This window comes from Pollicipes pollicipes, unplaced genomic scaffold, assembly GCF_011947565.3.
Source record: "Pollicipes pollicipes isolate AB1234 unplaced genomic scaffold, Ppol_2.1 Scaffold_4881;HRSCAF=5763_pilon_pilon_pilon, whole genome shotgun sequence".
NCBI classification, from domain to species: domain Eukaryota; kingdom Metazoa; phylum Arthropoda; class Thecostraca; order Pollicipedomorpha; family Pollicipedidae; genus Pollicipes; species Pollicipes pollicipes.
This window is the reverse complement of record NW_023596576.1, coordinates 29,377,992-29,390,736: the sequence shown is the minus strand read 5'-3', so window position 1 is coordinate 29,390,736 and position 12,745 is coordinate 29,377,992. Positions and strand designations below refer to the sequence as shown.

The window sequence follows — 12,745 nt, the reverse complement described above, 5'->3', positions numbered from 1 at the left end:
CACCTGCCAAAATTGTCCATCGCGCCAAGACAAATGGAGGCGGGAGCGGGCGATCGGCGAGGCAAATACGCACAGGAATGCTCAAAACAACATGTTGTGAGGCTGTTTGCGATTTCACCCCAACAACCCCCGCCGCGTCGGCGCCGCCGTCGCCCCAGATGCCGTCGGGAGAGCCGCGCCACGTGGGAACTGGGCCAGAGGGGGACGCGCAGGGCCCGCCCGAGGCGAGAGCGGACTGACCTTGCGTCGTCGCCAACGACGCCACGCCCGAGATCTGGCCTGGGGGCACGTCGAGGGCCGGACTCTGGTAGCGGCGCATGCCGGCCTGGCGACGCATTGGACGGAGGGGGCGAGGCGGCAAACCCATTGGGTCACTCAAGGCGACGGAGGTGGGTCGACCCAGTTGAAAGGCATCGAAATTTGATAAATTATCATGCGAGGGCCTCCGGAGGACAGTACGGACCAGGCAGTACGGACAGTGCGGAGAGTACGGACAGTGCGACCGCGGCACCTTGAGGTCGATCCTCGAGGCCTCAGCCCGTAGCACCCGGCTGCGACGTTCGACGCGGCGGACAACGGTCACCGACGACAGCGCACACGATGTGAGTGCCCAGGCTGTTGACCCCCTCCCCCCCCCCCGTCCTTCCAACTCACCGGGCCATGGACGGCTGGCGCTCCGAGCGTGCCCTTTCACCCCCCTCCCCGCCGGGCAGCGTAAGCCGCGGTTACCGGATCCCTTCCGCAGAGCCGGGGAAAGGGGAAGGGGCTCGGGGTGTGAGTGTGGTATGTGCCACGCGGCTCGACGCTGAGCTCGCCTGGGCGATGGACTGGTGTGTCGCAGTCTGTGAGTGATGTTTTGCCTCGTTGTCTTTGCGTGTGAATACAGGTATCGGTTTGCATAGCGATGGTTTAGTGAGGGAGCGAGGCTGGACGAGGTCGGCTCGGGCGGCGAGAGGACACTCGGCCCGGCGTTGGGCGATGCTGTGTCCGGAGTCCGGAACGCATACTTGGGCGCAGCGGCCAGTTCGTTGACATGCCCCGTAGGCGTCCGGAGCTTACCAATGGCGGAAGCCATGCAGAGACGCATCGGCTTGTCTGGGCCCTCGTCTGGCCGTCGTCGCGGGCAGACGCGATGTACGGGCCGCGCCGACATGCAATGGTGGCAGGATGTGGGTCAGGTGGACCGTTCGCCGTACATTTCTCGTTTTGCTTACCCGTTTTTATTTCAATAGTTAGAAGCCGGTTTGGTGTCAATAGTTAGAGGCAATAAGTCGGAACCTCACGGGTTCGATCCAGCGCGCACGCTCGGCCTCTCTCACGTAATAGGTTAGCGCGGTCTAGCTCCGCGCATGCTGCGCGGATTCCCTCAGCGAGCGCGTGTATTGCCCGGCTTCTATCTCCCTCTCCCTTTCATTTGGCCTGGATCGCTCTCTGGCCAATTGATGCACGGCATTACTGTTTCGTTAGCGAAGGCCCATCTCGTCCGAGATGGATCCGACACGGACGCCGGAGGTTCGGTATAGGGGAGAACGGCGTCGAATTATCCGAACCGGACATGACCCCGGTATGTAGGCTAGAGGTCGAAGAGAGACCGACTGCTCCGGGATGTTGAGGCATAGCGGTGATGTGCGCCGAGCCCGCGACATCTCGAAGGATCTCCCGCAGTTCTGCGAGACCGGGGAAGGTTACTCGCGGGGCGTCGCCCGGGCCGGCGCTCGGGAGGAGACACGGACGCCATCTGTCAGTCGCTATGGGCAATTACGGTAGAGGGCAGCACCCGACGGTGCGCGATGGCGGCGCGGGCACCCGCGACCGGCCGGCAGATGACAGTCTCTCGCGGTGCGGACGGACGGAGCAGTCCACCGCTCGCGGCCCGCCGGGAAGCGAGTAGCCCGGCGTGGCTGTGACAAGGACGAGGAGCCAGACGACCGTAGTCCTGCTTTTACGCAGATAGACGTTTGTGGGTAGCGCGGCACAAGTCACAGTTTCGCTCTTTTTTTTAGACGGCCGACTCGTTTTGTTGTTTCCCACTTGACGCCAGGCGTGACGGCATAAAGAGGCATTGGTCATGATGTGACCTTGAATCCGTGGGGGGGGGGGGGGGGCCGCCCGGGATGCTCAATTGTGCATGGCGGTAGCGGAGTCTGTCCGTGGTGTCTCCGCCATGGGAGAGGGCACGAGTCAGTCCGCTCTCTTCCGACGTGGTGCACGCCGGGCCTTATGAGCTATTGGTGACGGGATGTTCGGGACGGATAGAGATCCCGTCATCGACGCTCATAGGGAAGGCGACGAGGAGTCAGGTCGCCGGACAGGCCGGTCAGGCCGAGTCTTCAGAGCGCGCCGACCGAGGAGACCGTAAGGCGTAAACGCAGGTCGCACCGGGCGCTCGTCGTCTGCCGAGAGGCTCCACCGCCCCATGAGCGCGCTGTCTGCCTCCAGGCCTGTGGGGGACGCGCCGTAGGGCGGTGCCTTGCAAAGCCTGCTCCGGCGGGCGGGAGGCGAGGGCGCAGAAGCGCCGGAAGCGACGCCTCCGTGCTGGACGAGGCGCTGCCTAAGGCGCATGCGCGGCAGCGGAAAGCTGCGAGCGGTGGGCGCGGCCGTGTGAATGATGGGCCGCCCATCGTGGACAGAACGTGGGAAGCGTCGTCCAAATAGAGAGCCGTTACCCTGGAGGTCAGGCGAGGGAGCGAGTCGCCGTTCAGCTTTGACACTCGTGGTCGACCCAGCAGCTGCGTCGGTGTCAAGCTGGCAAATCATCGTGATGTGCTTTGAACGGGGCTTAAACGTACATTTATGGCAAGACCGAAATGTGATAAGTGAATTAAAACTTAACGGGGGCCAATGCAGACGAGCCAATTATAATGTCAAGGTGCGGGAAATAGAGAGGGGGGGGGGGGGGGTCCCACCCGTGTGCGTGCCAAGGACGAACGAGATGATGTGGGCGCCAGCGTATGCGAATGCTTGGAATGAGTGTGATGGGCGCCGAGTGCGTGGAGTCTGCGTGGATTAGTTCAGGCCGGGGGGGGGGGGTCCCAGGGTCATTACCCAGTGGGCTCTTGTCAATATAATTCGCCAGTGCGGGGGACCCTTGCCGGTTGGGCGTATTAGTATGCACGCGATCCCGTTTTTGCCCCATTTAAATATTATCGCTAGCTAAAGGGTGGAGGTGGATACCGTGGTTAAAGGCGCACAGCCATGGGCGGGGAGACAGCCGTTCATGGTGCCTGACCGGACCGCCATCCCGCCAATGCCACCCGCTTCATCCTGGCTCTGTGGCTCATGAGTGTGTGTTGGTGTCGGGTGTGCCGGAGCCACAGCGTGTCGAGCCATGCGCTAACATCATCGGGCTCGTATGCTGACCAATGGGCTCCTCATGATAAATTTGCTCTCGTGGGAGGGCGTGACAGCGGCAGCCGGCGGCGTACAACATCCAGCCGCGGCCAGGGCAGCCGCGCACGACGCCCACCGCAGGAAACCCCACCCACCCAACCGCAACCCACACCCCCCCCCCCCCCACACACACTAATGATGAATGAAGAATTGCTTGTTGTTGCCATGTCAAAACGGCAATGAATGCTGTCCAGTGAAAAGCTTATTGTTGGTTTGCATGCTGGTGTTTTATACCCTGATTTCAACTGTTTAAGGTGCCGAAATGAAATGAAGAATCGGATGTATACAAGAGTCAGCTAGCAGTCATATACCGCGCAAGTTCTGCGAGCTTCGCGTGTCTGAGGGCATAAATATATATATATATATATATATATATATATATATATATATATATATATATATACATATACATATATATATATATATATACACACACACATATATATATATATATATATATATATATATATATATATATATATATATGCATGTATGCATGTATGTAAACATCATTATTAAATGTTCTGTGCGATTCGGGTAAAAACACCGGCCAGAACTAACACGACACCATATGGGAGTGATCGGAAGCAGTAAACTTCGCGGTAACTAAATCTCCACACATGCGCACTGCGAAAAGGCTGGAAAACTGGAGAAGGCCTCTTACTTTGTTAGCCCCCTGGAGTTCAGTATTCTACCCACTAAAAATCTTCGTATTCCGGCCATTGAGTTTTAATGTTCTTACGTAGGCATTTTGTATACGGGAGCCTGGCTTACTGCGTACAGCCCTAGAAGATTGGGCGTGCTTCGAACGCAAATACATGGAGTTTGTTCATGTTCGTCGGAACATGGTGGATCCTGTCATTTTAAGGCAAGTATTTCGAAAAATATTACGCGTTTGAAGATGTTGAAACAAGCATCAGATGTGATGAAATAAGCTTAGTTATAGCTATTGGTATACTTCTAAGTGGAAAGTATGCTCTAGGCAATACTTTTTTTGTTTAGTAAATACGCTCCTCGATACGTAATTGTTTGTTTGTCATCGAACCTGCCCAACACTGACTGAAAGCTAATTAGCAGCCATTATGTCTGTAGATCGTGCTCGTGAGCGCCAGATACTAACGATTCGACCATTATATTTTTATCGGCCTTGATCGCCGCAAGACCAGTGGAATGATGGGATTTGAATGAAGTTATTTTGGCGTCATAAATACCTGGGTGACCTTGAAACAGTCTCCCGAAATAGTCTTCGTTAGCGTGTAATTCAGAAACTAGAAGGGTTTGATTCTTAAGAAAGACGGCTTAGGATTTAACCGCACGAACTGCAAGATGGCTGATTCAGTTCAAAACCACATACAAATGCGGGCAGTTCTTTAAAGGGAGTGTTCCACAAGAGCCAAGAGGCCTTGTCAAAAGTATACCAATCGCCATAAGTGAGCTCATTGCATCATATCTGATGCTTGCTTTAATATCTTGAAATGAGGAACATTTTCTTCAATCCTGAAAACGCCACCAAACCACCAGAGCCGAGGTTTTGCACGAGCGGACGTACACTGCCACACGAATTGCCTGACGCTCTTGCCAGTGCAACATTCCATTCCTTGTGCCGTCAAAATCGGCCAATTTCGTTTCGCTGTTACCTCTAATCACTAAAATATAAGTCCGATTTTTGTCCGCCGCTTTGATGATTTTTGCCAATCTGCGGATTTCGCATTCCCAATCTTAAGCCAATGGGGGGGGGGGGGGGGAAGCACGGTTGCACGTACCACGCGCCACACGGCATGCTGAGCGGTACCGCATTCTACCGGGATGCGTTTACTTCCTCTATAAGGACCCTGATCTTTTAAAAATGCGAAAAGGTGCAAATATTGGCCATCGTGGCTCTACCTAGCGTCAGCTCTACGAACGCCGCCTCACCATTTCAAGTTAGCAGTTACTATCAGAAAGGGATCAATGACGGTGAACCAGGCAATGAGGTGTAGTCTCGGTACTTGACGGGGGCTCAAAGTTTATTAACGCGCGCCCGGGTGGCCGGCTGGATACCCTTCGCTGGAGTTGGGGGTCAATTTGACCCCCTGAGATCTCAGGTACAAAGAGACTTAGAAACGGCAAATTCGCAGTGTGTTGGCCTGTACGTGAACTCCCTTGGGTCAAAGTTTAAGGTTCTCAGGTCATGAATTTCGGTTCGAATAAGGTCAAACTCCAGGTTGGTCTCCAAAGTGCCCCCAGAACCTAAATAACTGTTCTTAGCAAAAAGTCACTGATGTTCATTTAAGGTCATTTACCTCGCTTGATCTTTTGAAGGTCATGGTGGCCAAAACCATACAAGACTGCTTTGAGGTTTGCATTTTAACAAGTGACAAAAATTACGTCAGGCAGTAGGTTCCTAAAAACAAAAGGTGGAACTGGGTCATTTTAGGTCAATGACCAGTTCTGACCTTTCCATGGAAGATTTCCGTGGGAGATGTGTAATGCGATTTGTCTTATCAATTAATACGACAAGAACACCGGAAACTATTCCATGCAGCAAGTCCCAGGGCGGTAAAACAGGCTGGTTTTGACTCTGGTCTAACATTCGTACCTGACCTCATGTCGCCGGAATTTATGTTATCCATTGTTGTGTCGTCTGATTAACTACGTCAGAGATGTATGGCTTCATCCAACACTCCGTTTTGGCATCAGGTAGGACGATCTTGAATTAAATTTGCTTAAAATTTGACTTCGCTGAATCCATGGCCTGACTTTATCTGCCGTAAGGCAGCAACCTTACAAGGCGGATCTAAATTTGTAGCAGAAGAACTACTCGCTGTTCAATTGCCTGCAGTTGTGTGTGTAGAAAATTGCATGTGACACGCTAGCGCGCAGGACGCGGCTGGCTCGGCGGTAGGATCGTGGCCGCGGTGGACCGTTCGGGTCGGTTGACAGTGGCCGCAGTGGACCGTGTAGGCCGGTTGAGTGGCCGCAGTGGACCGTCCAGGCCGGTCGACAGTGGCCGCAGTGAAACATTCTGGCGATCAGCAGACACTGACACGGTCGATGACCCGTGCAAGAAACCCGCCGACGGTTGGGCGACAGCGCTTGACGCGCCGGGCAAAAACCAACTGAAAAACTATACCGGATGAAACGTGACTCGAACTGCAACATGAGAGCCCTCAATAGCGGGCTGTTTGATCCGGGCATACAACGCCTCTCGAAGTGGGTTGCATGTAAACGGGTTATGTGTCACTACACCGTCCTGTCTGTGCGCAAAATAAAGCCATCCAAACCGTTGGAGCTGGCGTCGGGTGCAGCTAATGAAAATTGAATCAGATGAAATACTATAGATGCAGGAACAAATGGACGGATAACTGGGTATAATACCCAATGCGTGGTCACACGGCCCGAGCAATTAACTAATTTGAAAACAAGCGAATATATATAAAATAAATCAACGAACCATACATTATTAATCAAGTTCGCCTACCAGTTCAAAACGTCCAAAAAAAACATTTTTGCGCCGCCACCCCTCCTCCCTTCCCTCCTCATTCACCTTCACCTGGCTGGAGGTTCCTATGCTGCTGGAGTGGTGGGTCTGTATTCCCCTGCGCTTGCGGCGTTCGTCTCACCTTTACCTGCCTACCATTGCTTTAGTCAGCCGCTTACAATCGAGACAAAGCAGATCTGTATGCTGAGACCGGCGCAAGGGAGACACATCATCCAGGCCGTTGAGGCGACAAATCACGCTGAGCAGAAACCGGCTGCAATCCACAGCAGACAGTGACCGTGCGTGGGCCACGGGGCTGCGGACACACGTCAGCAGCTCCGGACTCGGATGCAGGACTCCCGGTGCATGTACAGCGATGAGCTCAGCTGGAAACCCGTCGGAGCGAGTTAACACGCCGACCGTCGGTCTGCGGTGGCGGTCATCACATGAACTCACAGTTACCCGCGCTCCCGCCAGGCGTGCTGCCAGCCGCTAGCTCTGTGACTCGCTCACAATGTTTCACATTTCAGGGTATTCAAGCAAGCATCAGATATGATGGAGTAAGCTCACTTATAATCATAGATAAACTTTTTCAGGGGATTATTGACAGCGCATTTATCGAGATCTAGAAAACACAATGCTCTGTTTAGTAAATACCCAGCCATCATTCCCAAATGGGACACCATACGGACTAAACGTGGGGCAACTGGGTTAATGTGGGCATAGACCACAGGTGGACTTTTAACTGGACTCCAGCTGAGTCCCACATTGGATGCCTACATCATTTCATATTTTCGGGTGCACTAGAAATGCTGGTGCCTTGTACTGTTCCGTCTGAGTTTATCACATCAAGAAGAAATAACTCGTGACGAGAGAGTACTTGCCGTCGTGGGATCCATATGGGCCATATGTGGGAAAACTGGGCTCATGTCAACATGGGCTGCGGGTGAGCTGGTATCGTCTTAATTTGGGGCCCAGATGGGCTGCCCATATGTTACGTGCGCAATAAAGTTGCCACACACAACAGTGATGTGCATACCATTTTAGTTTCATTGTCTCGGCTTTATCATATCGTGTACAGTTATTCCAAAAACATGAGACTGCTGCCTGGACTGGGGTCCATATGGGCTGAGCCTGGTACCCAGATGGGTAGCCCATACGCTACTATACTTGGCGTAAGTACATTAGGCTTGATGCTTTGTGCTCCCGCGTTGGATTTTTCGTATCACGTACAGATGAGCACATAACAGAGGAGAGCAGCACGGGTTGGGGCTCATATGGCATGTATGTGGGCAAGTTGGGCTCATACATCATGACCGCAGATGGGCTGGTCTTTGGCCTCCATATCGGACACAGATGGGCTGCCATATGCCGACATATTTTACACTACTGCGTTAATTTTTGTGCTTTGCTCTCGATGGTTGGATATTTTCTGATCGTGTATAAACTAGTTTCAAATAAGGGTGAACGGCATAGACTCAGGTCCAAACGGGTCACAGATGGGCAGGCTGGCCATATGCCAGCATGACATGCTGGCATATGGCCGGTTCCGGGCTGCTGCCTGGGCTCCTTCTAGGACCTAGATTGGATGCCCATATGCTATCATCTTGACTAGATGCGTAATAATTTTCATGTTGTGTGCTTCCTGCAGCCAGTTTCTCAAAAGGGAAATTTGTAGGTTTTTGGTGTAAATCAGACATTTTGACGTATAATCATATACTCAGTTTCTCAAAGCAAAAATATACAACTTACAACTACAATACAAAACACCAAAAAATACACGGAAAATGTACAATCCACGACACAAATATACGCAAGCAATCTTGCGTGAGGTTCTCAAAGCCAAGAACAAATGTATGACAGAGCTTAATTTTGATAAGTCCTCGATGAAGTTGACAATACAATTGATGTGATCGTTTGTGTCGTAGATTATACTACTAAACTTCGGAATTTTACTTATTGAAATACAAATTGCCGAAAAAGCAAGCCTTAACAACATGCAACAGCTGCAGAAGGCATAGCAGAGCATAGAACTTGAGTGTGAGCAGGTAATAGTGACTGTTCCAGCCTTTCAGGCAAGAAGCCTTGGGTGGCACACCAAGACCGGAGGATAGGGCAAAACCGCCTGGGCAAGGAGCTTCTTTTGCAAGGATATCAAAATAGATCCCAGTTGAGAAAATTGAGTGGCCGCCACACTACTTGTTATGAATACCATGCACTCTATGTGTATGCAAGTTGTATTTCAGGCACTTTCAAAGTGAGATATGGGCAGCATCATTGCCTGCAGTGCCTACTCTGGTTGAAAACATTATCAGGTGCAATAAATGCTAACAAAATAGCTTAGGCATGACACCAGAATTATTGTCTAAATTGACATCATTTGGATAACACAGGTGCATACATTTTGTGCATCACTAGGTCATAACACAGCAGCTGGCCCATATGAAGTCATATATCAGAAACCTACTTCCAATGATCACCCATATGAAAGGACCCTGTTCCCAATGAGAAGTACAGCGGGCTGCTTATGATTGGGTCAATGAATGGCCCTTTTTCAGTGCTCATTGACAGCTCGTGTTTACTCCACATGTTCCCTTAAGCTCTGAAGGCTAAGGTCTGACAGTCCCACCTTCAGTGCCTATGACATCCTTAGTAAGCACAGGCATTGTGTACTTACTATTCACATGATCTCGTCCACAATCGCAATGCAAAATAAAGCCTCCATGAGTGGAGCATTTTGGGATGAAACTGAGGACTGAAGGAGCTGATGAATTGAAGATAGCTTCCGCTCACCGAATTCATCAATTACGGGCAACATTGCCACCAAAATCAACCCTCAGTCCTGCACGCGTCTCCACATGGCATACATTTTTTTCCTGCATGCGTTTCCAGGCAACCCATGCAAACAACGTGAGCAATAGTGCTGACAGATTCCGGTTGGTTCGTGAAGTTTCACTACATTTCCGGCGCACAAGCGACGTATGGAAAACGCGTTTCTACAGCCTTGGTTCGACTTCATTCGATCATCTACAGCGATTCAGGGGGAACGTGCGCTGGAGGCTGTCGGTGGGATTATCAGTCAGTGGATTCTTTTGATTGTGTTTGTGATTGTGTTTCTCAAGTGTCTACTTTATTTCATTGCTCATTGACAGACTAATAAAATTGTCCAAATCTAGATCTGGGTTAGGTGTGGGAATTGGCGCTGACCGACTGAATGAAGATATGCTAGTGCATGGTCGGCCTGGAAAGCGATCCCGAGCTCAAGATGTGATGGAGAACTTCTGGAATGACTTCATGGACGGCAATGCCGGTTCGTACCTCAGAATAACCTTGAAATGTGGCAAGCCTATGAGATCGAAGGGATGGCCATGGATTCAGGCACGACTTAGGAATATTATTGGTACGCAGACCGAAGTAGAGAAGGCAAGCCTCCTCCGGGATGGAAGCCTCCTGATTAAAACAAAACAACAGAACCAAACTGAAAAGCTTCTGAAGGCATCATCGCTGGTGAGAGAGGAGTGTGAGGTCTGCCGCGACCCTAAACCAAACGTTAGCAAAGGCACTATACATGGCTATGACTTAGTGGACCTCACTGAGGATAAGATCGTTCACTGGTTTAAGGAGTTTGGTGTGGTGGGAGCAAAGAGGTTTACGAAGAAGGTGGGAGGGAGGGTTGAGAATACCCCTACCATACTTCTCACATTTGATGTGCCAACTTGCCACCAAAACTTGGACTGGACTACACAACTTATCATGTCAAAAAGCATGAGCTCAAGCCATTAATTTGCTAGAGATGTGGTAAATATGGGCACCTCGAAGGAAGGTGCACAAATGACCGAACGTGTCTGAAGTATGGTGAGCGTGTGCATGAGGGCAAATGTGAGGCAAAGTGCATGAGTTGTGGTGCGGCAGGGCACACTTGTCTGTCACATGAGTATCCTGTGTGGATCAAAGAAAAGGACATGTGTACCCTAAAAGTTGAGCATGAAATCCCCTATGCTGAGGCTAGAAAACGATATAGTGCTAGTCACCAACCCCCGCTCGAATGACATACTCCACTGTGACATGTGCCCCGACAGAAAACAAAAAAGGATAGAAATTGAAAGAGAAGGTGGAAACATTGGAGAAAAAGATAAATGCGATGACAGCTATTCTTGCAAAAATGGCAAAACAACTTCAGTCAGACAGGCGAACAACCATTTCACATGATGAGCAGAGTCAGCAAACTGAGGCAAACAGGGAGACACATGATCAGTCCATGAGTGAGTAGGTGGTGCATATAAATGCGGTGATAACATGTGGTGAAAGTGAGCGGGTGACAAAGAAGAAAGAAGACCAAGAGGCAGACGAGGAGGATACATGGAAGAATGTCAAAGGTAAGAACAAGACCAAGAGAAAGGAATGTAAGAGGCATGAGGTGGATATCAATGGCACAAATGATGAATATTTAGCTTCCCAAAGCATTGGAAGGATTGGTAGATCCCTGGAGAAAATTCGGGCAACATCTGCTGCCAGAAGGTCATGGGAGGAGGGGATGTAATTTTCCATAGATATTTGTAATGACCACTGATATCTTGTTGCCTTGAGATGATGCTTATATTTGTCATGTTGGTGTCCATGATGAGATGATGAGCATTGTTGCCGTGTTTTTGATGCTTTTTGTTTGTTTGTTTATTTGTTTGTTTTTTGGGAGCTTGCTTTGGATTTGGGGCAGAAAGAGTTGTGATGTGCTTGTGTTAATTAGCATGGCCCTAAGCATTTTGCAGTGGGAGTTGCAGAGGAGTTTTTTTCGAAATGGTCAGAGGTTAAACTAGTGCTCCTAAAAACTATTTTGGCGTTATCTGCCTTCAAGAAGCCCATTTTCTTCCTATGGACAGATATGATTATCGGATCACTGATTATACGCTATACAGTGGATATGGAAACATAAATGGAAGGCAAGGAGGGGTTTGTTTATATGTTACCTAACAATTATCCACATTTCTAAATAAATGTGAATACGCTACTACAAGCTGTGATCACAAATTTTTGTTCAGTGAAGGTTGGTAGAACGCAATTATGTGTGTGTTCACTATGTACCCCCCGGTGGAACAGTAACATTACCTAATTTAGATAATTCAATTTCTCAGTTACCCCAGCCGTTTATCCTATGCACAGATGCCAACAGTCGACACTACCTGTGCGCATAACCGATACGATCAAAGATGCAAACTGTGGGAACATGTGATACGGCAACGTGCATTGCATATTTTGAGCGATGGATGTCCAACAAGAATGGATGATAATACTGGCCTTTGGTCACACATAGATATAACACTCATCCACAAGTATATGTCAGTACATGACATGGTGTACTGGCAATGATCTGCACTTCAGTGATCACTGTCCAGTGTATATTACATTTGAAATGGATCAAACAACGGAACTTAACCCGCACACATTTCATTGGTGGAATGTGAACAAAGCAAAGTGGACAGAATTTACAGGCAAATGTGATATGCGATTTGATGAAACGGCTGGCATCGGCAACCTTGTGACTATAACTGAGACTATAGTCAGAGTGGCAACGGAAAACATTCCTCAGAAAAACGGGAAAACAAAATATAGTTGCCTTTCGTGGAACCAAGGGTGCAAACACCCTATTCTAAATTGTAAAAGGGCACTTAACCGACTTAGACGGAGTCGACAGACTGTCCACCTAATGGAATACAAACAAGCTAAAGCAAAGGCCGGGCAGGTTATTCGTAACGCCAAAAAGAACTCGTGGGAAAAACTTTTGCATGTATTCCACTACACCACTCCTGTACAACAGCTGTGGGGTATCATACGCAGATTTACGAAAAAAGAGAGGTCACAAAGGCTGCTACCTGTTTTGAACATTGATGGTGCTATTAT

At 49.8% G+C, this 12,745-nt stretch overlaps 1 protein-coding gene across 1 annotated transcript in view; it reads left to right on the top strand.

Annotated features, from left to right (window-relative positions):
* The first annotated feature begins 326 nt into the window (after window positions 1-326).
* LOC119101620 (protein PRRC1) overlaps window positions 327-12,745 on the top strand; it is an 88,804-nt gene continuing 76,385 nt past the window's right edge. Inside the window, exon 1 of the mRNA XM_037225011.1 lies at window positions 327-602. Coding sequence (XP_037080906.1) covers window positions 601-602 — 2 coding nt within the window. The 5' untranslated portion in view covers window positions 327-600. The remainder of the gene's footprint in view (window positions 603-12,745) is intronic.